Here is a 26134-nt window from a genome sequence, read left to right as displayed (position 1 = left end):
TTAGTGGTATTTACTTTCATTATTCTGACTTATTGATTTTTTGCAGATGGCACCAACCAAATGCAAAAACAAAACTGTAATTGAGAACTTTCCTGGACGTGTTTCATGGAAATCTACTTGCACCTGCTTGTTAAAGACCAAGGACAAGTTTAATCACTTTGGTCTTATGGAAAGGGCTATGAAGAGTCAATTTCAGTATCTATTGAAAGCCCCGACTGTCATTTTCTCAGGAACAATAATCCACCAGATGTTGATCAGGAAAAGCAGCTCCAATTCGAAGGGAATAAGCTTCTTAGTCAATGGTCAGCAGCTTTACTGGGGCATGAAGGAATATGCCTTGGTAACAGGCCTAAATTTTGGAAGATTTCCTGTCATTGAAAACTGGAACGCTGAAGAAATTCCACCTCTAGTCCATAAATACTTTGGTGGCAAAACAGTTGTTAAAGTGACAGATGTTCAAAGTGTTTTCCTCAACTGCTCTGAGAAGGAAGATGCATGGAAGCTTGGGCTCATCAACCTTATCTACCAGTGTCTCTTTGGATCTGATAATAGGAAGAGGGTATGTTTGAAGATCTTCAGCATGGTGGAGGATATGGAAATGTTCCTTCAATTTCCATGGGGAAAGGTGTCATTCAATTCAACTTTGAAGGGTATTGACAAGGACATGAAACATCTTCGGCAGCTATATGTGGAGAAGAAGGAAACTTGCAAGGGGAACTGTGATGTTGCTTATACTATTAGTGGCTTCGCCATAGCCTTCCAAGTTTGGACATATTTGGTTATGAAGACATTTGTCCCCAAATTTGCGGATATGATCGAGGAAAAACATACATGCCCAAGGATATTACTTTTTACAGCCTCCAGAAGCAACACCAACACTAGCCAAGAGGTATCCAATGCCCTTTTCAAATGCAATGTCTTTAACAAGATTCATGAGTCTGAGGAAGAGAAGAGGAACTACTGTGGGGATGACTTTGAAGAAATGGGAGATTACATTTATGATGATTTATTTGAGGTGGATGGTAGGAAGAGAAAGAATGAAGATGGTACTCCCAAACAAACGCCCAAGAGGAGAACAATTAAAAGGACAGCAATTAAGATGATCGAGTCTAGTGATGAATCTAGCGAAGACAGCTCTCGGTCTACTACTCGTGAATCAACCCATGTCCCTTCAGCAACGAGTCCTCAAAAGAAAGAAGACAGTTCTCCTACTAGGCAAGACAAGTTTGACAATCCGGTGACTAAAGCCCAGAATGATGACAAGTTTGATGAGCTTACAAAGGATGTGAAGGAGTTGACAAGGGATGTGAAGGAGCTGAAAACTGAAATGAAGGTAATGAAAGAGGATCAACGGGTTATGTTCAAACACATAATCCAATTATTGGATGAAATAAAACAACAAAAGAATGATGTTTCTGCTGCTGATATGAATGATGTTGGGTTGGAGGATGCTGTTGCTGCTACTGATATGAATGATGTGGAGAAGGATTTGGAAATCAACAAAGATGTTGCTGATGAGAATGATGATGTTGATGATCTGCCGAATGAAAAAGAAGATGCTGCTGATATGAATGATGTTGGGTTGGAGGATGCTGTTGTTGATGGTTTGGAGATGATAACCAATGATGATGTTGGGTTGGAGGATGCTGTTGTTGATGGTTTGGAGATGATAAACAATGCTGCTGTTGTTGATGATGACAAAGATTCTTCTGCTGTTGATGGTTTGGAGATCAACAAAGAAGCTGTTGTTGATGATGATCAAAATAAGGATGCTTCTGCTGTTGATGGTTTAGAGATCAACAAAGATTCATAAACAATGCTGCTGTTGTTGATGATGACAAAGATTCTTCTGCTGTTGATGGTTTGGAGATCAACAAAGAAGCTGTTGTTGATGATGATCAAAACAAGGATGCTTATGCTGTTGATGGTTTAGAGATGAACAAAGAAGCTGTTGAAACTGTTGAAACTGCTGTTGTTGAAATTGATGATGAAGAGGCTGTTGATGAAGAGGCTGTTGATGGTTTGGAGATCAACAATGAAGCCGAGCAGAATGAAAACAAAGTTGAAGAGCCTGAAAACAAAGTTGAAGAGGCTGTTGATGAAGAGGCTGTTGATGGTTTGGAGATCAACAATGAAGCCGAGCAGAATGAAAACAAAGTTGAAGAGGCTGAAAACAAAGTTGAAGAGGCTGTTGATGAAGAGGTTGTTGATGGTTTGGAGATCAACAAAGAAGCCGAGCAGAATGTAAACAAAGATGAAGAGGCTGCAGCTGTTGTTGATAAGAATGTTGAGTTGGGAAAGAAAGAATTGGCCACGAAGAAGAAGAGGAAGGTAGTTTTGGCCAAAAATAGGTTGGGCAAGAAAAGGAAGATGAATGAAGAGGCTGACATGGGAAAGAAGAATGATGAAGAGGATGACATGGGAAAGAAGACTGATGAAGAGGCTGAGTTGGGAAAGAAGAAGGATGATGATGTATTGGTATTGACTCCAACAAGATTTCAGGGACAGAGTTTTCGGAGAAAGAAGAGGTCCACACAATTGGGGAACTATACAGATCCTAATGGAAAATCCTTTAAACTCATTGATCTAGTAACTGTAAATCCTCTTTTAGATTATGATAGTGAACTGTTGGATGATTTGAAACAATGGATGAAGCTGGAGGATGATGACAAAATAAATCTGGTTCTTTTCCATGCTGGTCGAGAATTGTTTAACAGAATGTTGAGGCCTCAGAATTGGCTACATGATCAGGTAAGTTTTTGTTGTTGAAACTGTATTTTGGGTATTGTATTAACAGGAGGTTAAAGAGAAATAGCAGGAAGTGCATCTGTCGCAGGCGGGAAATGCATCTGGCGCATGCGACAGATGCATCGTCGTCTGCGACAGATGCACTGTCGCCTGCGACAGATGCACTGTCGCCTGCGACAGATGCATTTCCTGCTATTTCTCTTCATGTTCTGTGCTTAATTCATTCGATGCTCTGTGCTTACTTCATTTTCTCGAATCTGTCGCAGGAGATAGATGCAGCATATTACATTCTTAAAAAAAGAGTTGCCAATTTTCCCAAGACTTATCAACCGATGGATTTCTCAATATGTGACTGTAATGTCTCTACGAGGTTGTCGTTACGTTATTCAAAGTTCTCCAAAAATCCACAAACATACACATTCGACGATGACTTGATGGAATATTTCAGGGGTGATGAAGAAAAATTGATGACTTCTTGGATGATTGTAGATAAGATATATTTCCCTATGAATCTTAATATGAAACATTGGGTCCTTTGTGAGGTGCAACTACAAGATTGGTGCATCAATGTTTATGACTGCGAACAAGGATTTATCAAAAAGAATCAATATGACAAGTTCATGAAACCACTATGTAAAATGATTCCATATCTCTTTCTATTTGGAACGACCGAGTTTGACAGGATCAAGTATCCTAAGTTCAGTTTGGAAGGAATGTCATATGTTGTAATACCACACCCAAGAGTCCCCAAGTGCACGAAGAGTGGAGACTGTGGTCTTTTTACAATCATGTATTTGGAGTACCTTACTGCAAAATTGGATATATCAGCTGTGACATCAGAGAACATTGTTTTTTGGAGACAAAAATGGGCAGTTAGGTTGTTCCACCATATAATAGACCCATAGAAAATGGACATAATTTAGCTATGTATATTTTTGAATGTAAACCTTATGTATTTATTTTTGAATGTAATTTAGTTTGCTATTTTGAATTCAAATATAATATAGTATATATAATTAAGCACAAAACATAAATGAAATGCATCTGTCGCATGCGCCAGATGCATTTCCCGCCTGCGACAGTGCATCTCCATCAAAGAGTAGAAAAACACCAACATTCATGTGATCTGCAATTGAAAAAAATTCAACGAAGTCAGTGACAGTGACCAGTCAGTGATAATTGCAAGGAGGAAAATGCAGGGAGGAAAATGCAAGGAGGAAAATGCATCTGTCGCCTGCGACAGATGCACTGTCGCCTTCGTCACCTTCGTCGGATGTATATTTCACTGTAAAACAAATCAGCCAAGCTCTAAAACCATTATTCCATGACCTAACCTACATCCTAGACTCTAAACAACAAAACCCTAAAACGACGAACGTCTAACCTGAATGTTGAAGACGATCGTCGATGATGAAGGAAGGATCCGTTGATGATGAAGGAAGCTTGATGATGAAGGAAGCTTGATGATGAAGAACCTTGATGAAGGAAGCTTGATGATGAAGAACCTTGATGAAGGAAGGACGGGGAAAGGACGGTTGGTGGAGAGGAGGGAAATGGGTGAAGATAGTGACATTTCAGTAACTGAAATGCGCACTACTGAATTAAATTTTTTTTTTTTTTTTTAATAAAGGGTAAAACTGACCTTTTGCCTTGGCAAAAGGTCAAAAATGATAAACTTATTAAACACATGTTAAAAGTGGAAATTCCCCTCTTATGAGGGTTATTCCATCAAATTTCCCTCAGGGAGACTATTTATTTATAACCTTAGTAAGTCGTTTGAGAATGCAAAAGATTAAATTTGAGACAAAGACAATATTCATTTTAAATTAATTATTTAATTTATTTGATCTATTTTTAAAATTAATTTGAATAAAATGAATACAAAATTAATCTCAAATTATTTAATTTATTTTAACTTTTATTTTAATTAATAAAATAATTATTCTAATTATTTTTTTATTTTCTTTATTATTTATTTTAATTATTATTTATTTAAATTAATAAATTGAGTTACTCCAATTTGAGTGCTGACAAACTAACATAAATTATAAAGAAATATAATTAACTTTACCATATTTTTAAATATATATATATATATATATGTTAGGATCTAGGTCGCCGCTGGGGAACCGGGGGTTGGACCGGTAAGCGGTTCACCCTCGAATGGTGGTGGTTAATCCGGTTAGAGATTAACACCGGGGTTTCAATACTACACAACCTGTCACAAACCCTTGAACTAGGTTCAAGCACGGAAGAGGTTTGCTTTCAGGTTGAAGCGGTACGCTTGTATGACAGTCAGAAACGGTATTGTATAATGGAGGTTTGAAATTTGATGGGTCGACTTTGGTAACCTGGAAATTCGGCTTGGATAGGATTAAGTCAGTTATAGTGGTATAGATCGGTTAAGTAATGAAACCGGCAGACAGTAAATAACCAGACAGATTTTATGGATGTTCGGAGATAAAACTCCTACGTCACCCCTTCCTCTCGAAACCGCGAGAAGGATATTCACTAAGGAATACAAGTACAAACCGATCGAGTCTTATTTCCTGCTCGATAACACTCTTACAATTTACACCGAAATTGTAAAACACACTTTAACTTTTAACACTTAGGCTTTCTAAAACAGCACACTCTTATCACTTGTAGTAAGTGCTCTTAGCGCTCGTTATCCCGATGTATATCCCGCATTTACTCTTCTGCAACTGCCTCATTTTATAGGTGAAATATGCCAACGGTCATATTTCACTTCCTTGAATCTGATTGGCTGAACAGAGGTGTAGTGATTCAGTGTTTCAGAGGTTCAGACCTGCGGTCGCTTCCTCAGACCTGATGGTCAACCTCAGAGCTGGTATTCTGTCTCAGACCTGTCGGTCTGTTCTTCCGGTGTGTAAGACAAACCTGCCGGGTTTGTCTTTTACTTGATGTAGGCACTGTCTGTTGTACAGTTGTCTGTACTTGGAAGATTTCCTTTCTGTCTTATCCCGAAGTGGAAATATCCGGTAGTACTGTCTTCTGCAGCCTACAGTCTTTCCTCAGACTTGCATGAATATGGAAGTGTTTAGTCTGTTCATTTGATATCGTTCTCAACAGATACCCGAATTGTCTTCTTGTGCTGGTCGGTCATTTGACCTAACCGAAAGGCTTTTGGTATGAGTGATGTAACCGGACTTCTTCCGGTTATTCTTCTGCCTTGTGGATAATCGGTTGTTTGATGATTCTGGTTTTAAGCTTTGGCCGATCCTTTCTTTGTGCGGTCACGTTCCAAGTATTCTTGATCGGTTTGGTAGCTTGACCGGTTAGTTTTCTTTAGCCGGTTCCGGTTCGGTTCCTTGTTCCTGCATGGAAAGTTTATTTAAGTTAGGTTTATTTGAACCGGTCTTATTTTATCTAACAATATATATATATAATATTTTTAAATATAAACCCAAATGATAGGATATATTGAATCCAACTTAATAAATAAATATATTTAAGAAATAGGTTAGATTTAACTACACTAAAGCAAAATTATAACAATATAAATAAATAAGTATATATAAATATGGGATGAATCAAATCGCATTTTAATAATATTAATATAAATTAATAATTATATTTAAAAATATAATGAATCCAATCTAAGAATATTAATAATAATATAAATTAATATCTCAATATAACTTGTTTTAAAAGGGGAAGAACGTCAATTTTATCACTGAACTATAATAGAATATTCACGTATATCACTGAACTAATTTTTGTTCGCTCATACCACTGAAATTGAAAATAATATTCATTTATGTCACTACTCCACCAAACCTCCCCGTTAAGTTTCTATTAAATGAGACGACAAGTGGAATTAACATGTCAAAATTTTTAATTAATATATTGACATGTCATATTTTTTAATTAATATATATTATATATTTTTTTATTTATTTAAAATTCTAAATAATAAAACATTTACAAAGTCATTAATAATTTCCTTCTCCTGCCCTAATTAACTAAACCCACAATTTTTCTTCTCTGATTCACCTAATAAATCAAATAGATTCACCTTTATAAAACAGAGATAAATAAATACTATCATGATAATGCATTCTTGTTGATAATATAAACTCTAATCAATCAGATAGATTCATCTTTTTAAAATAGAATAATAAACCAGAAATATAGGAAGGGAAAGGAGAACAAACTCTAAAGAGATAAGGAAACATATAGGAAGAGAACAAAAACAATAATTCAGAAATAAGCCTTTAACAGAAAGAAGAAGATTTGTAAACTTGTTACCAGTCATCATTGTTCTAAGGCTCAGCTAAATGTTAAAGTTCGTCGTGGTAGGGTTCTGAAATTAAAATCTCATCTCACATTGCCCTCAATTCTCTCGCTAACTCGTCAGTCTCCCTTCGGTTCCTTTATTTGAGAAATCGAATCCTTTGAAGAACAAGAATCGGAGAAGAAGAATGGTGGGTTTAGTTAATTAGGGCAGGAGAAGGAAATTATTAATGACTTTGTAAATGTTTTATTATTTAGAATTTTAAATAAATAAATATATAATATATATTAATTAAAAAAGATGATATGTCAATATATTAATTGAAAAAGATGACATGTCAATTCCACATGTCGTTTCATTTAACAAAAACTTAACGGGGTTAGAGGTTTGGTGGAGTAGTGACATAGATAAATATTAATTTCAACTTTAGTGGTATGAGCGAACTAAAATTAATTGAGTGATATACGTGAATATTACATTATAGTTTAGTGATAAAATTGCCATTCTTCCCGTTTTAAAATATATTATTTTTTTAATTTAAGCAATTTAATAATATTTAAAATTAAGGTCCTGTTTGGACGGGGATTTTCCAAAAAAAACTTTTTTATTTACAAAAATTATGCTTTGTGATTATTTTGAAGATTTGGATTTAAAAAAAAAAATTAAAAGATATTAATATATTTATTAATAAAATAAAATTTAGTAATTTAAAATAAAAAATATTTAATTAATAAATTAAGTAATGTGATAAATAAAATAAAAAATAATATTAATTATTAAATACATATAAAGAATCAAACATATAAATCGTTAAAAGGTACTATTAAGTTGTTTTATTATAATTTTATTTAAAATATAAATAATTTTTATATTATAACAATTTTTTTTTTTTTGAAAAAACGACTTAACGTTATTTTATTAAAAATTCTCAAAAACGAGGAAAAAAACAAATGAGTTTCTGTATTTTCCTAGACAAGCCTATAAAAATTTAGTTCGTTACGATCTAAAAACAAATGAATTACAAATTATTATCGAAATTACAAACAACTTTAAATTGTGTTTATCTCGCTAAAAAAAACAGCGTCTTTGGAGACTTTCTGATATGATACATTCCAGTTCATGTAGATGTTCAAATTCTGTTCGTTTTTCGGGGCTCTTCTCCACGTCTGAATGTTCGCTTTACAACTAGTTACAATATCATCCTAGGTCTGCTCCAGACTTCTTCGATTACTCGAGAATGCCTTCGCGTTTCTCTCCCGCCATATGTTGTAAATTGTTAAGCCGAATTCGCATTTGAAAATCTTTGACTTAAACTTGGTGTCATTCGTTTTCTTCATAGCCACTTCCTTGATTTCTTTCTAGTCTTCTGGGAATCTGATCATCTCTATATTTTTTGCAAATTTATTTCAAAGTTTTGAGGCAAATAAACAATTCTTAAAAAGATGATCATTTGTTTCTTCATTCCCTTCCCATATTGTAACAATATTTTATACTAAGTTATCTCATGTCACAACCCAACACAACAAGACCCGTTTTGAGTTTAGTGGTTAGTTTTCGTGGTATATCTATACACTCTGTATTATATCTATCTCATTGAAAATTCGATCAAAATTATAATTTAGTATGTTTTGTGATATTTAGTACAATGTTTTATATTTAGATGCCTTATTAAGATGGATTTTTTTTTGTTAATATTTTAAATAATTATATTTTATAGTCATATAATTTTATTAATCTTTTAAGTAATTTTTAATGAGAATTTTGATATTATATTTATACATTTAATTAAATAGTAACAAGTTAATATTTATTAGATGATTTATTTCAATGTGTCATAAGAAATGTTAATATTCTTAAAATTAATTAAACTAACAAAATATTTAATATTAGACTATCTGTTGAGATAAAATGCATAATCTTACCAAAAGAAAAAAAAAAAAGACACAATATAAGAAGTTGATTACGGGTTAATTATGAACATAATCAGAATAATCTAGAATGAAGTACTTAATATATTATCCATTTACTGGATGATAGATTAATATTTTATCATCTAGCGAATAATTTTTTTTTTTTATATAGTAATTGTGAATGAAAACAAATATGTAAAAATAAAAAAACAGATTTTTTTTTATTAGACTAAGTTCACTGTGGGCTTTCTAGATAATAGAATGAAGTCTAAAATAAATAAGATATTAGAACAAAATAATTAAATTATTAGTTAAAGTTATTAAGTTTAGAATCAAGTCAAGTGATAATACACTATAATAATTAAATCAAAATCAAGTAACACCTAATTACATAGGTTTAGTTAATGAAAAAACATAGTGGAAGAAAAAAATAATGATTGGTAATGATTTTGAGAAGGTAATGATTATTTTTGGTAAAAAAATTTAAAGTGTATTGCTATATATAAATAAAATAATAAATAATAATTTAAAATAGAGGGTATTTTAATAATTTAGTTAATGAAATGAGTGATGTGATTGTTGAGAAGTGATTGATTGAAAAATTGATTTGAGTTAAGGTTTTTAAAAAACCAAAAAATAACAAGCTCTTAAGTTATTCAAACAATTCAAACAATCTAACATCATCTCATCCTACATCTTATTAATTATATCACTTAATTCATTAATAAAAATATTAAAATATAATTTATTTTAAATTATTAATTTGTATTAAATTTATATATATTTTTAATTTTTAAATATTTTAACCAAAAAAATCATAACTTCTCAAAATTATCACCAATTTATTTTTTATTTTTTATAAGTTATTCAAATAATCTCAATTCGAACACATCCTTAGAGCTTATTCGGTTTGAGACAAATTAAATATTATTTTATTCACTCTTTCATCTGTCATATCACTCCATTTATTAACAAAAATATTAAAATACTCTTTATTTTAAATTATTATTTATTTTATTTATATATATTAATACATTTTAAATTATATATATATATATTAATACATTTTAAATTTTTTATCCAAAAAAACCATTTTTCAAAATTATCACCCATCTTTTTTTTTCATAATTTTTTTAAATAACCTATACCATTAATCCCTTATTATTATTATTATTATTATTATTATTATTAAACTTGACATTATTATATAATTTCTTCAAATTTTTAATTTAATACATGCAATTCATACTTTCTCAATTTAGACAATTAAATCAATACTATCAAATCAAACTCATTAATTAAATAACTTATTTTTTTTTCACATTCCTAAATAAAGAATCAAGTATTAAGTAGGTCAGAAAAACACATTACTTATTATTATTTTTTAAAATTTTTAAAAGACAATACATTAAAATAAATATATTTCAAATATAAAATGGAAATTATTTAGCAATGGACAGTTTTCATAAAAGAAAAACAAAACAAACAAATGAAACTAAAATAGTACAATCCATATAATATAATAATCACAAATCCGGACAAAATTTTGAAGCCTTCATCAAGTTGCATGAATTATTGCAATTATGCTGACGTAATCACATACATATCATCGTATGCAAATAAACTTTAACTTTTAAATTATTTAAATGAAAGAAAACAAATTAAAACTTAAAATTGGTTACATCTCCAAATAATTCAATCTCTTATCGATCACATCATTCATTTTTTAATCAAAATATAATTTATTTTAAAATAAATAAATTATTTTATCCAAATATATTAGTTCTCATCATTTATTTATATCTACACTTTATTCACGTGAACATATCATATATTTATATATTTTTTAAAATTTTATTTTATAATTTTAATAATTCTTATTTAATAAATTTTAATACAAATAATTTTTTATATATCAAAATTAATTGCCAAAACAAAGTGATAAAAATTAACAATGATAAAAATTAATTTTATTCATATAAACACATTATAATTTTTATTATAAACCAATCAAATATGTCAATAAACTTTTTAACCAAAACGAAACGCTATCAGTAATTATTACAATATCAATCATTTTCATATTTTTTTATCTCATTCCTTCTTTTGGTTTGAACCATAATTAGTAACTACTTAGAATAAACATCATTGTTTTTAAATATAATGTTACTCATATTTTCGATGTTCTAGAAAAAGAAAAAAAAGTGATAAATATTTTTACCAATTTAATTTATGAATATAGGATTCCCGGTTTGATAACAAACTAATATTTACTTTTTTTTTTTACTTTAAGAAAACCCATACCGAACAATTCAATCTTTACTTCCATTCTCTCTTTTGTATCATCAAATATATTAAATCTTATCTTCCCTTCTCATCAAATATATTAAATATTATCTTAGGATATGAATTTTATTTATAAATATTTTGAAAAATAAATAAAATAATATTTTAAATTAACAATTATTTTAATGTTTCCAAATGAAACACAAATAATTTATTATTATTATTTTTTTTAATATTCAATATATATTAAAAATGACCTTAAACACAATAAATATAAATAAAAAAAAGTCACCATACATATAATCAGATTGGAGAAAGAAATGAAGGAATTTAATTATTATTATTATTATAAATGTTTCCAACAACAAGAACTAGACACACAAATAAATGATATTTAAAGAAATTCAATTCAATTCAATTAAAATGAAATGAAATAATACTAAATAACAATTACTATATAAGTAAGCTTATAACACTAGTCTTCTCTCATCTTTCTCACGTATCACATCCTTTCCTTGTTGTCTAAGCTAAGCTAACCTTTCATTCATTCATGGCGGAAAATCCCATCCGATTCGGCATCTTAGGATGTGCTGATATAGCTCGCAAGCTATCAAGGGCCATAAACATTGCTCCAGGCGCAGTAATCCACGCCGTCGGCAGCCGATCTCAGGAGAAAGCGACCTTATTCGCCTCCGACAACAGTTTCCCCGCCGGCGCCAAGGCTTACGGAACTTACGAAGCCGTCCTAGACGACCCAGATGTGGACGTCGTCTACATTCCTCTTCCGACAAGTCTGCATGTACGCTGGGCAGTCCTAGCCGCACAGAAGAAGAAGCACATCCTCCTCGAGAAGCCGGTCGCTCTTAATGTTAAGGAGCTCGACCTCATTCTCGAAGCCTGCCAAGAAAACGGCGTTCAGTTCATGGATGCTACCATGTGGGTGCATAATCCTCGCACTGCTAAGATGAGACAGTTCCTCGACGATCCCTTGCGATTTGGTCAGCTTAAGACGGTAACAACGAATTGATTATAACGAATTATGACTGAGTGAGATGATTTCATTTCAGACTTTCAGTAATATCTAACTTACTAATTACTTGCAACAGGTACATAGCTTCTTCACATTCGCGGTAAAACCGGATTTCCTGGAAAACGACATCCGAGTGAAGCCAGATCTTGATGGTCTCGGTGCTCTTGGAGACATCGGTTGGTACTGTACGAGGGCTGTCCTATGGACGACTAACTTTGAGCTTCCTAAAACAGTCATAGCCTCGAAGAAACCTGTTATCAATGAAGCAGGCGTGATCATAGCTTGCGGAGCTTCGTTGTATTGGGAAGACGGGAAAGTGGCTAGCTTCTACTGTTCGTTCCTGTCCAATTTGACATCGGACATAACTGCACTCGGAACGAAAGGTAATTTGCATGTGAACGACTTTGTGATTCCCTTTGAAGAGGAGAAGGCTTCATTTACGGTTGTGTCGGGAAGTGGATTTAAGGAGTTGATGACGGGATGTGAGCCGGTTCCTAGCGAGCATATTGTCACGACCGGGCTTCCGCAGGAAGTGCGTATGGTGTGTGAGATCTCTCGGTTGGTTGCGGCTGTGAAAAGCGGTTCGAAGCCTGAGAAGAAATGGCCGACTTACAGTAGGAAGACTCAGCTGGTTCTTGATGCTATTAAAACTTCCATTGAGAGTGGCTTTGAAGAGGTTGAAGTTGGTAATTAATTGATCGAATCCTTCCAGCTGGCCGTTTGAAGTTTGAACTAATGGGTACTACTTAATAATTATGTTAAAATAAAGTGTGTTGGGTTCAGACTTGCTTTTGCTTATGTTTCAATTTAAAAAAAATGTCTTCTTCTTCTTCTTCTGCAATCCGCCATATATCACCGACCATTTCTCAGCTCATATGACCGGCCATGAATAAAAAATTTCCATCTTTTGCTGTTGTGCTTTCATTCATTCTGATGTGGGTTTGATTGGAGTTTCTGCTTTTCGATTCTTTTTAATGAGAAGAAGGAAAAATTGTTCAAGTTGGAATCTTTACTCATCTACACTACACATTTGAACTGCCGTGGCTGATTTGATTTGGAATTGCTGACATGGCAATGTATATGTGGTTTTTCTATGAAAAAAATATTAAAAAATGCTGACATGGCAATGGTTATATATGGCCTTTTCTATGAAAAAAATAAAAAAATTCTCTCTTTAGCCTAGCCCTTTTCTTTTTCTTTTGCACTCAAATATCTCAGAGATGTTGATTTTTTTTTTTAATAACCTCGATAAGGATCATTGTTAAGGATCATTAGTTGCTCTTAAATCTCTGTTTTTTTAGTGATGTCACTTATTAGTTTAAGTTATCCCATTTATACCCAGTCGAACTCATATTTAACCCAAATTAATGAATAAAATGGGTGGAGACTTGTGATGCCATTGATTGTGTAAGGTTGGTTCAGACTATTACTATTGTTCTAAATGCTAGATTGCTCTTCATTTTATTTTAGGATTTTATGTATGTTGTTTAATTTTTTTAAGCTTAGGATTATCATAGATGAAAAAAAGAGACTTTTGAAGGGATAATGATGTGACTATGTCTGTCAAATTAGATAAGTACAAAGACAGATAAGAGTTGTTCTTTGCTATGGATGTAGTTGAAGCAGCTGTTGAAAGAAGAGGGGAAGTCATTGACAAGAGCTTAAAGAGACAAGTTTACAATGTACAAAGAGAAATGAGAGGAGGACAATGCAGATGTTGACAAATCGAATGGTGTGAAGTATTCTTAATTTTGTTGGGTTGTTATACCTTCTAAAATTTCAGGATGATTGGTATAACATATAGGCATCATATTGAATATATATATATATATATATATATATATATATATATATATTTAATATGATGCCCATATGTTATTGAATATATATATATATAGAGGGAGGAATGATACATATCTATACTGGAGACAGCAACCGGGGAGAGATGGTATACGGCCCCGACATGTAGAATTAATTAATAAATAAAAATATAATAATAATTAAGACACGCTTCTCTTATTAATTAATTTCTCTCTCCTCTTATTAAATAATTTCTCTCTCTATCTCTACAAATTAATTTATGGAAAAGAATGTCAATTTTGAATATTCATGTATATCATTAAACTAATTTTTGTGACAAAAACATTCAAACCCGTTAAGTTTTCTGTTAAATGATTACATGTATGATTGACATGTCATTTTTTAAAAATTAATATATATTATATATTTATTTTTATTCACTATTTCTAAATAATAAAACTTAATTTACCTTTTCAAAGGTATTAATCAAACAAATTATACATTATTTTGAGAAGCATTAACAATAATTCACATTTTTTAATTAATATATTTTCAACATTTATTTTTATTAACATTTCTAAATAATAAAATTCGTTAATAAAAATAAATATTAAAAATATATTAATTAAAAAAAAAGTGAATTAAGTGTCTCTTAAAATTTCTAGATTATTTGATTAATGTCTCTGAAAATATAAAAGTTTTATTATTTAAAAATTATGAATAAAAATATAATATATAAAAAATGACATATGTCATTATTTAACGGAAAACTTAACGGACTTAGATGTTTTTGTTAACTAGTGATATATATGAATATTAAGTTCAACTACAGTGGTATGAACGAACAAAAATTAGTTCAGTGATATACGTAAATATTCCGTTATAGTTCGATGATAAAATTGACATTTTTCCCACTAATTTATCTCATTTATCCATATTCTCACTATTATTATTTTACTCATTTCTTTAATATTTATTATCTCTCATTAAAATAACTCAACAATTACAACAAACTCTCACATTAAATATTTTAATAATATGTTTAAATAAAACATAAATCCTAAACCCTAAACTCTAAATCCTAATTCATAAACCTTAAACTCTAAATCTTAAACTTTAAACCTTAAACCCTAAACCCTAAACATTAACCCTAAACGGTTTAAGATTTAGTGTTTAGGTTTAAAATTTAGTGTTTAAATAAATTAATTAGCTAGAGATGAGAGAGATAAATTAATTAATTAGTGAAAGAGAAAGAGAGATAATTTTTTTTTTTTTTTTTAAATTTCACTCTGTCCCCAAGTAGGCATCCTTGGGGCATTCGCGCTCTATATCATTTTTCATATATATATATATGAGGTTACAAATAAATAAAATAAAATATATAAAGAACGAAATCACCGAATTAGATGTTGATTCGAGTCATGAGCTTAACACATTTTTCTTAAAACAGATTCATCGTCTCTCGTTTGTACTGGAGCTTATCGCAGATGTCTGTCTCTCAGGATACAATGAATCTAATAGTGATTCTGTACTGGAATTAGTACGCATCGAACTTGATCAATGTATATGTTTTTGTGATTTATTAATTATTATTTTTTTCTCTTAATTCGTATATGTTTTTGTAATTTCTTTTTTTTTTCTTTTTAGAGAAGTGAATATGGGGAGAAAATTTGAGAGAAGGAATGATGTGTTACACTTTATCTTATGGGAGAAAAAAGATAAAAAGTGAGAAGAGAGAGAAGAATGATAAATTTTATTATTTTTTCGGGTAATCTAGATGGTTCATTCTTTTAAAATTCTCTCTCACAGACTAATCATTTCTCTTAATATAAATAAAAATAAAATGAATTATTTTTTATTTAGTTTTTATTCAAGTTTATAATAGTAGTAAACAAAATTGAGATACTATTTTTTTCTATATTTTACTCTAATAATTTTGTAATTTTTTTTTGTTTTGTTTAATATAAATAAAATTGAAATTAATAGTCTTTCTATTTAATTTATAATTAATTTTATGATAATAGTAAACAAAATTATTGAGTTATTTTTTTTATATATATATAATGTTGATTATTACTTTTTTGGTGGGGTTAAATGTATTAATACAAATTATTATCTAATTCAATTGCCTTTTATAAATATATTAAAATAATTATATATCAAATACTAATATTAATATATTAATAGACTAACTAATAAGAAAAAAAAATTAATTAATTATTGAAAAAGGAAAATTAATTAATTATTGAAAAAAGGAAAATAAATTTATTAATTAATAAATAATAAAAAAAGTGGAAAAAAATAATAAATATTTATTTAATAAATATATAAAATTGAAAAAGATAACTATATTATATTAGTACCTTTTTATTAGTTTATATATATATTAATTTTTTCAAAGAGATATATTTACTAAATCATAATTAATATATATATATATATATAATTTATAACGGTTCTTCGCCTGTTTCATCTCTCCCGTGTCTCTGCACATCCATTCGTTATCTAAGCTAACCTTCATCCATGGCGGAAAATCCAATCCGATTCGGCATCTTAGGATGTGCCAATATAGCTCGCAAGTTATCTAGGGCCATAAACATTGCTCCAGGCGCAATAATCCACGCCGTCGGCAGCCGATCGCAGGAGAAGGCAACCTTATTCGCCTCCGATAACAGTTTCCCTGCCGGCGCCAAGGCTTACGGAACTTACGAAGCCGTCCTAGACGATCCAGATGTGGACGTCGTCTACATTCCTCTTCCGACAAGTCTGCATGTACGCTGGGCAGTCCTTGCCGCAAAGAAGAAGAAGCACATCCTCCTCGAGAAGCCTGTCGCTCTTAATGTTAAGGAACTCGACCTCATTCTGCAAGCCTGCGAAGAAAGCGGCGTTCAGTTCATGGATTCTACAATGTGGATGCATAATCCTCGCACTGCTAAGATGAGACAATTCCTCGACGATCCCCTGCGTTTTGGTCAGCTTAAAAAGGTAATCAATCAATTGATAATTACGAATGATTTCATTACAGTGTTATATGATGATTATAGACAGGATTGGGATTACTTACTGTTTTTCAATTCGTACGTAGCTTTCATTCAGATTGTGGTTCTAACTGTAACAGGTGCACAGCGTCTTCACATTCGCGGTAAAACCGGATTTCCTGAAAAACGACATCCGAGTGAAGCCAGATCTTGATGCTCTCGGTGCTCTTGGAGACATCGGTTGGTACTGTACAAGGGCTGTCCTATGGGCGGCTAACTTTGAGCTTCCTAAAACAGTCATAGCCTCGGAGAAACCTGTTATCAATGAAGCAGGCGTGATCTTAGCTTGCGGAGCTTCGTTGTATTGGGAAGACGGGAAAGTGGCTAGCTTCCATTGTTCATTCCTGTCCAGTTTGACTGTGGGCATAACTGCAGTTGGAACGAATGGTACTTTGCATGTGAACGACTTTGTGATTCCTTTGGAAGAGGAGAAGGCTTCATTTACAGTTGCGTCGGAAACTGGATTTACCGACTTAGTGACGGGATGTGAGCCGGCTCCTAGCGAGCATATTGTGACGACGGAGTTTCCGCAGGAAGTGATTATGGTGATGGAGTTATCTCGGTTGGTTGCGGCTGTGAAAGGTGGTTCGAAGCCTGAGAAGAAATGGCCGATTTACAGTAGGAAGACTCAGCTGGTTCTTGATGCTATTAAAACTTCCATTGATAATGGCTTTGAAGAGGTTGAAGTTGGTAATTGAATCCCAATTTGAAGTTTGAAATAAGGACTGATAATAAACTAATGGCTACTCAATCCTATTTATGTTAAAATAAAGTGTTGGGTTTTCTTGATTTTGCTTGTTTCAATTAAAAGGGTTCTTTTTATGTTTTGAATTATTACATCAGGTTCTGCAAACCGCCATCACACACCAATCTCAACTCATATGATTGGCTTTCCAACCACTAATTATAACCTCACACTCGACAAACCACTAACGGTTTGTTCAATGCTACATATAATGATAGTGCATGTATCCATTAAGAAAGTGCTACATGTGCAAAGAGAAAAAAATTAACAAATGAGAGATGTGATTCTTTACTTTTGTGTATAGGTGTCACTTTATGAGTGGAATACAAGTAGTGAGGTAGTACCTGTACATGTAGCAACGAATTAACAACCACCCGACATTCATCTAACCAACCATTAATTCTAACCTCACACTTGACAAACCACTAACCACCACTCGACATTCATCTCGTGACCTCACACTTTTAAATGTTCGTCAAACCTACCAATAATTCTACCTCACACTCGACAAACCACTAACCACCACCCCACCTCCATCTCACGACCTCACACTTTCAAATGTTTGCCAAACAACCATTAATTCCAACCTCAGACTCGACAAACCACTTACCACCCAACCTCCATCTCGTGACCTCACCCATTTTCAAATGCTCGTCAAACCAACCACTAGTTCCGACCCCACACTCGACAAACCACCACCACCCGAATTCCATCTCGTGACTTTATACTTTCAAATGTTTGTCATATCAACCACTAATTCTGACCTCATATTTGACAAACCACCCACCACCCGAATTCCATCCCGTGACTTTATACTTTCAAATACTCGTCAACCAACCATTAATTCCGACCTCACACTTGACAAACCATCAACCACCCGAACTACATCTCGTGACTTTATACTTTTAAATGTTCGTCATATCAACCACTAATTCCGACCTCACACTTGACAAACCACCCACCACTAGCTAGGGATGACAATCTGAAACCGCCCCGCAAAAACCGAACCGAATTGTCCCGTTTGGATTGGTTTTTCCCCGAAACCGAACGGGGATGGGCAGGGATGGTATTTGTGTCTCCCGCCCATACCCGCCCCGATTTCACTCCGAATCTACTCCGAACACCATAAACATAATTAAATATATTAAATCACCAATATATTTATTTATTTACTATATTTTATAATAATATAAAATTGTAATATATTATAATATATATTATATTAAAAAATTCGTTTATATAATATTTATTTATTTATTTTTAAAATTTTTATTAACGGTGTCCCGCGGGATTCCCCAAAACCGAAAAAAACCGAACGGGGCGGGGATGTTAAATGCATTCCGCCCCATTGTCATCCCTACCCACCTCTCGACCTTCGTCTCGAGACCTCAAATGTTTAAATGCTCGCCAACAACCATTAAACCGCCCGACCACTTATGATTGTTATAATAATTTTATTATTTTTTGTATTTAATATTTATTATTAATTTCTTAATTTTTATATTAACTATATATATATATATTAATTATAAAAATTATAAAGGGAGTTGAATTTATAACTTGATTGCGGTTTAGGAAACATATTTAATGGATAATTGATAATCCAAAGTGCCTAAGAGATGAATATAAATATCAGAAATTGATAATCTAAAGCATTATCTTCTTACCTTTTTCTAATTAAAAAAAAAAAGTACCTTATAAAATCGAAAACAATAACTTAAAATAGTACAGTGAATAAAATCCCGAACAAAATCTCAAGTCTCATCCATGACACGTTGCATGAATTATTGCAATTATCCAATTAGATTAAAATTAGTATGAAAATTTACTATTAAAATTCATTTATTATACATTTTTTTTTAACTGTTATTACCTTATATTTTTACCTTTTTGTAAAACTAGCAAGTTCAATATTCATATTCTTCACTTAGCTTTCAAATAACTATTAAACTATTTAAATAGAAGAATGACTAGAAAGAAAGAAAATAAAAACTTTCTTTATCCTTATCTTTCATATTATATCTAAACAAATATATTAAATATTGTCTTCATGTTGATATGAATTTTAATGAAACAAATATTTTTCAAATATTTAATTTAAATAAAATATATTTAGATAAAAAGCTTATTTATATGAATAAACTAATAAAAGTTCTTTTATTTTAAATTGTATATAATCTACAGAATTGGCCGATCTTTAAACATAATAAACTGAGTTATTTTCTTTAAAATTTATATATTTATTAATTAAATATATTTTTTATTAATTAATTAATTTTTCTCTTTTGTTTATTAATTAATTTTTTTTTCCCTGGTTAGTTTATGTTTCCTTGTAATGTTTTTGTAATTTTTTTTTTAAGATAAACAAAAATAAAATGAATAATTTTTTTTTAATTTTTATTTAAGTTTATAATATTAGTAAACAAAATTAAGCTACTACTTTTTGTTTGTTTTATGTTTTACTATAATATTTCTGTGATTTTTATTTTTATTTTTATTTTTATTTTTTTAATATAAATATAAATAAAAATAATAGTCTTTCTATTTAATTTTTATTTAGATTTATGAAAATAATAAACAAAATCATTTGATCTATTATTTTTATTTTATATATAATCTTAATTATTAATTTAAATGGACTAATACGAATTATTATTCAATTCAATTATTTTTTATTGGTAAGGAACGAATTATTCCCGATATATTTACTATTATTATTATTATAATATATAGATAAGATTATAATTTATAACGCTTCTTTGCCTCTTTCATCTCTCTCGTGTCTCTGCACATCCTTTCGTTTCTAAGCTAATCCTTCCATGGCGGAAAATCCAATCCGATTCGGCATCTTAGGATGTGCCGATATAGCTCGCAAGCTATCTAGGGCCATAAACATTGCTCCAGGCGCAGTAATCCACGCCGTCGGCAGCCGATCTCAGGAGAAAGCGACCTTATTCGCCTCCGATAACAGTTTCCCCGCCGGCGCCAAAGCTTACGGAAGTTACGAAGCCGTCCTGGATGATCCAGTTGTCGACATCGCCTATATTCCTCTTCCCACCAGTCTGCATGTACGCTGGGCAGTTCTTGCCGCACAGAAGAAGAAGCATATCCTCCTCGAGAAGCCGGTCGCTCTTAATGTTAAGGAACTCGACCTCATTCTGCAAGCCTGCGAAGAAAACGGCGTTCAGTTCATGGATTCTACAATGTGGATGCATAATCCTCGCACTGCTAAGATGAGACAATTCCTCGACGATCCCCTGCTCTTTGGTCAGCTTAATACGGTAATCAATTGATAACGAATGACTGAATGATATGATTTCATTACAGTGATACGATGATTATAGACAGGATTGGGAATTTGGGATTACTGTTTTTCAATTCGTAGCTTTCATTCTGAAACCCTAGCCGAATTTTGAATTCAGATTGTGGATATAATAACTGTAACAGGTGCACAGCGTCTTCACATTCGCGGCTAAATCGGATTTCCTGAAAAACGACATCCGAGTGAAGCCAGATCTTGATGCTCTCGGTGCTCTTGGAGACGTGGGTTGGTACTGTACAAGGGCTGTCCTATGGGCGGCTAACTTTGAGCTTCCTAAAACAGTCATAGCCTCCAAGAAACCTGTTATCAATGAAGCAGGCGTGATTTTAGCTTGTGGGGCTTCGTTGTATTGGGAAGACGGGAAAGTGGCTAGCTTCCATTGTTCATTCCTGTCCAATTTAACTATGGACATAACTGCAGTTGGAACGAATGGTACTTTGCATGTGAACGACTTTGTGATTCCTTTGGAAGAGGAGAAGGCTTCGTTTACAGTTGCGTCGGAAAGTGGATTTACCGACTTAGTGACTGGATGGCAGCCGGTTCCTAGCGAGCATATTGTCACGACTGAGCTTCCACAGGAAGTGTGTATGGTGAAGGAGATTTCTAGGTTGGTTGCTGCTGTGAAAAGTGGTTCAAAGCCTGAGAAGAAATGGCCGATTCTTAGTAGGAAGACTCAGCTGGTTCTTGATGCTATTAAAGCTTCCATTGATAATGGCTTTGAAGAGGTTGAAGTTGGTAATTGAATCCCAATTTGAAGTTTGAAATAATGACTGATAGACTAATGGTAATTGAATCCCAATTTGAAGTTGGTAATTAAATCCTATTTATGTTCAAATAAAGTGTTGGGTTTTCTTGATTTTTCTTATGTTTGAAATAAAAGTGTTCTTTTTATGTTTGGATTAGTACATCTATTCTTCTTCAGCAAACCGCATTCACCCACCAATTCTCAGCTCATATGACTGACTTTCGCGCTTTCATTCCTATCATTCCAACTTAAATTCCAGTGGTTTTGATTGGAGTTTCTCGTTACAATCCATGGTTTTCGATTCTATTTAATTTCATGTTCTTTCAATTGATGATATATACTTCCCATAGCCTTCCTAATGAAACTGATCAACCATTTGTTGGGATGTTTGTTCTTTTGCATCTCCTATTTAACTTATGCTCCTTCATCTTAATTATATATATGTTTAAGTTATTTTATGTTATAGATATCTACCAAATTGAAAAAAAATGGATTCTCTTATTGTTACTAGTGGAGTCTTGCAATTTGTAGAGCATTTCATACTATATAGTTCAAAATTTTGTGAACATATAACACTTAAAAATATTTTCTAAACATTTGAAGAAAAAAATTGCTGGCTATGGGGTTCGAACCCATGCGCATATTGAATGCAGAAGATCTTAAGTCTTCCCCCTTAACCTCTCGGGCAAACCAGCTTATGTTTAATTATTTATATTTACATATTTATACTTATTTATATAAATATTACTCTAAGATATCAATAGGACGGAGAATATATTTACCATTCTCGCTCCGTTTTTATTTCGGAGTTTTGTAATACTATCCCCAATCCCGTTCGATTTCAGAAAATCCCTGCGAGGCACAGTTATAAACTAATTTTTAAAACATTATAAAATATAATTATATTAACAAAAAATTTTATATAATATATATTATAATGAAATTTTATATTATTATAAAAAATTAACTTAATATTCTTATAAAATATAATTTATAAATAAATATATTAATAATTGTATATATTTAATTGTGTTTATATTCTCACGTGCACATTGGAGGTGAGATTGAGGCAGGTAAACAAATACAATCCCCATCTCGTCTAGTTCGGGAAAAAACCGTCCCAAACGGGATAATTCGGTTCGTTTATGTTTTGAAATTGTCATTGTTAATTATAAGAGCATCCTCATCAGTAGGTACAAATCTGATGTGGACAGAATTTGTATCTGGGGATGGAGAGAGAAAAATGAGTAGCAAAGTTTTGCTAAAAAGCCAAGTGGTTCCCACTCCACTTTTTTATGCAAAAAAAATAAACATTTAAAAATTTTAAAAAATAAACATTTAAACATTTAAAAAAATAAACATTTAAAAAAATAAACATTTAAAAATAAATATCACCGTTTTTTCTAAAAAGTTAACATTTGTTTTTGGGCGCGTTACAAGAATTAGTAACAAAATATGATTTAGTAGTCTATTTTTTTCAAGTATTATTGTGATAATAATTTCCTAAATTATTTTTAAAAATTATTAATTATTTTTAATTTTTTAATATAATTTATAAATATTAATTTTATTAATTTAAACAAATTAATATAATTAAAAATAAAACAAGATTACTGTTAGGATCTAGGTCGCCGCTGGTGGACCGGGGGTTGGACCGGTTAGCGGTTCTCACTCGTAGGATGGTGGTTAATCCGGTTAGAGATTAACACCGGGGTTTCAATACTACACAACCTGTCACAAACCCTTGAACTAAGTTCAAGCGCGGAAGAGGTTTGCTTTCAGGTTGAAGCGGTATGCTTGTGTGATAGGCACAGTCAGTTTAGGATGATGGAGATTTGGAGATGGTGGGTCGGTTTCGGTAATCTGGATGTTCGGTATGGTTGGTATAGAATCGGTTTGGAGCGGTATGGTTAAGTTAGTCGGTTATGTAATGAAGCCAGCAGAAAGTAAATAACACAACAGATTTTATGGATGTTCGGAGATAAAACTCCTACGTCACCCCTTCCTCTCGAAACCGCGAGAAGGATATTCACTAAGGAATACAAATACAAGCCGATCGAGACTTATTCTCTGCTCGATAACACTTCTTACAATTTACACCGAAATTGTAGAACACACTTTAACTTCCAACACTTAGACTTTCTAGAATATCACACTGTTATTGTAGTAAATGCTCTTAGCTCTTGTTATCCCAATATGTGTCCCGCATTTACTCTTCTGCAACTGCCTCCTTTTATAGGTGAAATATGTCAACGGTCATATTTCAAAGCCTTGAATCTGATTGGCTGATCAGAGATGCAGTGATTCAGTGTTTCAGACCTGCGGTCGTCTCAGACCTGCCGGTCTGTTCTTCCGGTTTGCAAGACAGACCTGCTGGGTTTGTCTTTTACTCAATGTAGGCACTGTCTATTTGGACAGTTGTCTGTACTTTGAAGATTTCCTTTCTGGCTTATCCCGAAGTAGAAGGATCCGGTAGTACTGTCTTCTGCAGCCTACAGGCTTTCCTCGGACTTGCATGGATATGGAAGTATTCAGTCTGCTCCTTTGGTATCATTCTCAACAGATACCCAAAGTGTCTTCTTGTACTAGTCGGCCGCCTGACTTGGCCGAATGTCTTTGGTAGTGAAGTAACCGGACTTCTTCCGGTTATTCTTATCTTGTGGATGATCGGCTGTTTGATGGATCCGGTTTTGAGCTTTGGCCGATCCTTCCTTTGTGCGGTTATGTGCCGAATATTCTTGATCGGTTTGGTAGCTTGACCGGTTCAGTTTCTTCAGTTGGTTCTCTTGTTCATCCGGTCCGGTTCCTTGTTCCTGCATAGGAAGTTTGTTTAAGTTAGGTTTATTCGAACCGGTCTAAATTTATCTAACAATTTCTCCCTTTTTGATTATTTTATTTAAAATTATCAAAATCATGTAAGTTTGCAACCGTAGGCCGGTTGTTTTGTTTGGCCGGTTTTTGAAAAAGACTTAGAGAATTTTTCGAAAGATTTTGAGGGAGGAGTTTTGGAAGAATCTCTATCTTTTATCTAACAATTTCTCCCTTTTTGATCATTTTATTTAAAATTATCAAAATCATGTAGAAATGCAAAATAAGGCCGGTATTCAAAAATAACTTTATATATATTTATAGATAACCGGAAAAGACAAGGTATAAAAACTAAGGCGAATAAGAAAAGGAAGGATAGTCCCTATTCAGAGTCTGTGAATTCGTAGGCGCTCTTCTTTTTCTTAGGTTGCGGTGGCGGTTGTGGTTGCCTGGTCTGTTGGGAGGGTCGTGGTCTTTTAGATCGGGACCGCAGCTGTTCTTCGACTGGGTCGGCTTGCTGCGAAGTATCCGTAGCAACTGGGTCAGATATTTCATTTAGCATCTCGACTATCCGAACTTTCTTAGGAGCCGGCCTCTTTCTTTTTGTCGGTGCTGAAGCGGAGGCGGCCGCCTTCTTCTTTTTCGCGTGTTCCTTTGCAAATCCCGCCAGCCTTCGTGATTCCCTTTCCAGTCGTTCGGCATCCGCTGCGGCCTGACTGGCCACTTTCGCAGCATACCCTGGATATAGGATCTCGGCCCTTCTTATTCTTTCGGCCTCTACTTCGGCTTCGGTCAGCTGAGACGATCGCGGCGCCTCCTTGTCTTTGCCAGCTTCGGCGTCCAGCGCTTCCTGGACCCTTTTAGCAACTAGAGCATCAGCCTCTATAGCTGCGGCATCTGCGTTCTCCTTAGCTTTTAGGATTTCGGCCATCTGCGCGGTAAGTGCCTTTACTTCGGCCACGAGGCTCTCATTCGACTTTTCGAGTTCTGAGACCCGATCGATTGTCGCGTCGACCCTTTCGAAGTCCTTCTTTAAGTCCGAAGTTATACCCTCTAGAGCTGCGGTATGCTGAGCACATTTTTCGCGCTCACCGGCCTCTTCCCACAGCCCGGTGCTGAGTTCTGCTAGGCGTGCTTGATGTTGATCCACAAGCTGTTTTGTCACATTGGCGAACTGCATGGCCGAATCAAATATTTTATTGCAACATTCCTTGAACGGTTGAAGCTTGGACACTTCGTGTTCAAGTACACGGTCATCAATCTGCTCCGATATTGATGCCTTAAACGTTTGAAGTCGGTCTTCAAGCTGCCCTGATATGGATATTTCAAACTTCTTAAGTTGGTCATCAATCCGCCCCGAAACGGATGCTTCAAATTCTTGGAGCCGGTCTTCAATCTGTTCTGTAGGAGGGACCGAGGCGGTGGCTTCCGGTGGTGGAGAGGG

The 26134-nt window shown here is 33.0% G+C and overlaps 4 protein-coding genes and 1 non-coding gene across 5 annotated transcripts; 4 read left to right on the top strand and 1 right to left on the bottom strand.

Moving 5' to 3' along the window:
- Positions 1–166: 166 nt before the first annotated feature.
- On the top strand, positions 167–3653 carry LOC124910045. The gene is made up of 6 exons (XM_047450669.1): positions 167–1721; positions 1880–2020; positions 2231–2331; positions 2401–2751; positions 2798–2800; positions 3015–3653. The coding sequence occupies exons 1-6, from the start codon at positions 167–169 to the stop codon at positions 3651–3653; spliced, it is 2790 nt and encodes a 929-aa protein (XP_047306625.1).
- Positions 3654–11711: 8058 nt separating this feature from the next.
- On the top strand, positions 11712–13156 carry LOC124944525 (uncharacterized oxidoreductase At4g09670-like). Its single transcript, XM_047484796.1, has 2 exons — positions 11712–12214; positions 12309–13156. The coding sequence occupies exons 1-2, from the start codon at positions 11753–11755 to the stop codon at positions 12924–12926; spliced, it is 1080 nt and encodes a 359-aa protein (XP_047340752.1). The 5' UTR covers positions 11712–11752; the 3' UTR covers positions 12927–13156.
- A 3369-nt stretch (positions 13157–16525) lies between these two features.
- Positions 16526–17890, top strand: LOC124944524 (uncharacterized oxidoreductase At4g09670-like). Its single transcript, XM_047484795.1, has 2 exons — positions 16526–17017; positions 17151–17890. The coding sequence occupies exons 1-2, from the start codon at positions 16556–16558 to the stop codon at positions 17766–17768; spliced, it is 1080 nt and encodes a 359-aa protein (XP_047340751.1). The 5' UTR covers positions 16526–16555; the 3' UTR covers positions 17769–17890.
- A 2660-nt stretch (positions 17891–20550) lies between these two features.
- LOC124944522 (uncharacterized oxidoreductase At4g09670-like) lies at positions 20551–22032 on the top strand. The gene is made up of 2 exons (XM_047484793.1): positions 20551–21096; positions 21263–22032. Exons 1-2 carry the CDS (start codon positions 20635–20637, stop codon positions 21878–21880), a joined length of 1080 nt encoding a protein of 359 aa, XP_047340749.1. The 5' UTR covers positions 20551–20634; the 3' UTR covers positions 21881–22032.
- A 461-nt stretch (positions 22033–22493) lies between these two features.
- On the bottom strand, positions 22494–22577 carry TRNAL-UAA. Its single transcript has one exon. It is a non-coding gene; the product is annotated as a tRNA-Leu (tRNA).
- Positions 22578–26134: the final 3557 nt, after the last annotated feature.

This window comes from Impatiens glandulifera, chromosome 7, assembly GCF_907164915.1.
Source record: "Impatiens glandulifera chromosome 7, dImpGla2.1, whole genome shotgun sequence".
NCBI lineage: Eukaryota > Viridiplantae > Streptophyta > Magnoliopsida > Ericales > Balsaminaceae > Impatiens > Impatiens glandulifera.
This window is presented reverse-complemented; position numbering and strand designations above follow the sequence as displayed.

Bases quoted from the DNA above. Each gene is read 5' to 3' on its own strand.
- LOC124944525 (XM_047484796.1), top strand. From the start codon at position 11,753: ATGGCGGAAAATCCCATCCGATTCGGCATCTTAGGATGTGCTGATATA. The intron at 12,215-12,308 runs GTAACAACGAAT...TACTTGCAACAG, and splicing joins GATTTGGTCAGCTTAAGACG to GTACATAGCTTCTTCACATT.
- LOC124910045 (XM_047450669.1), top strand. From the start codon at position 167: ATGGAAAGGGCTATGAAGAGTCAATTTCAGTATCTATTGAAAGCCCCG. The intron at 1,722-1,879 runs GTTTGGAGATCA...AGATCAACAAAG, and splicing joins AGATTCTTCTGCTGTTGATG to AAGCTGTTGTTGATGATGAT. The intron at 2,021-2,230 runs GTTTGGAGATCA...AGATCAACAAAG, and splicing joins TGATGAAGAGGCTGTTGATG to AAGCCGAGCAGAATGTAAAC.
- LOC124944524 (XM_047484795.1), top strand. From the start codon at position 16,556: ATGGCGGAAAATCCAATCCGATTCGGCATCTTAGGATGTGCCAATATA. The intron at 17,018-17,150 runs GTAATCAATCAA...TAACTGTAACAG, and splicing joins GTTTTGGTCAGCTTAAAAAG to GTGCACAGCGTCTTCACATT.
- LOC124944522 (XM_047484793.1), top strand. From the start codon at position 20,635: ATGGCGGAAAATCCAATCCGATTCGGCATCTTAGGATGTGCCGATATA. The intron at 21,097-21,262 runs GTAATCAATTGA...TAACTGTAACAG, and splicing joins TCTTTGGTCAGCTTAATACG to GTGCACAGCGTCTTCACATT.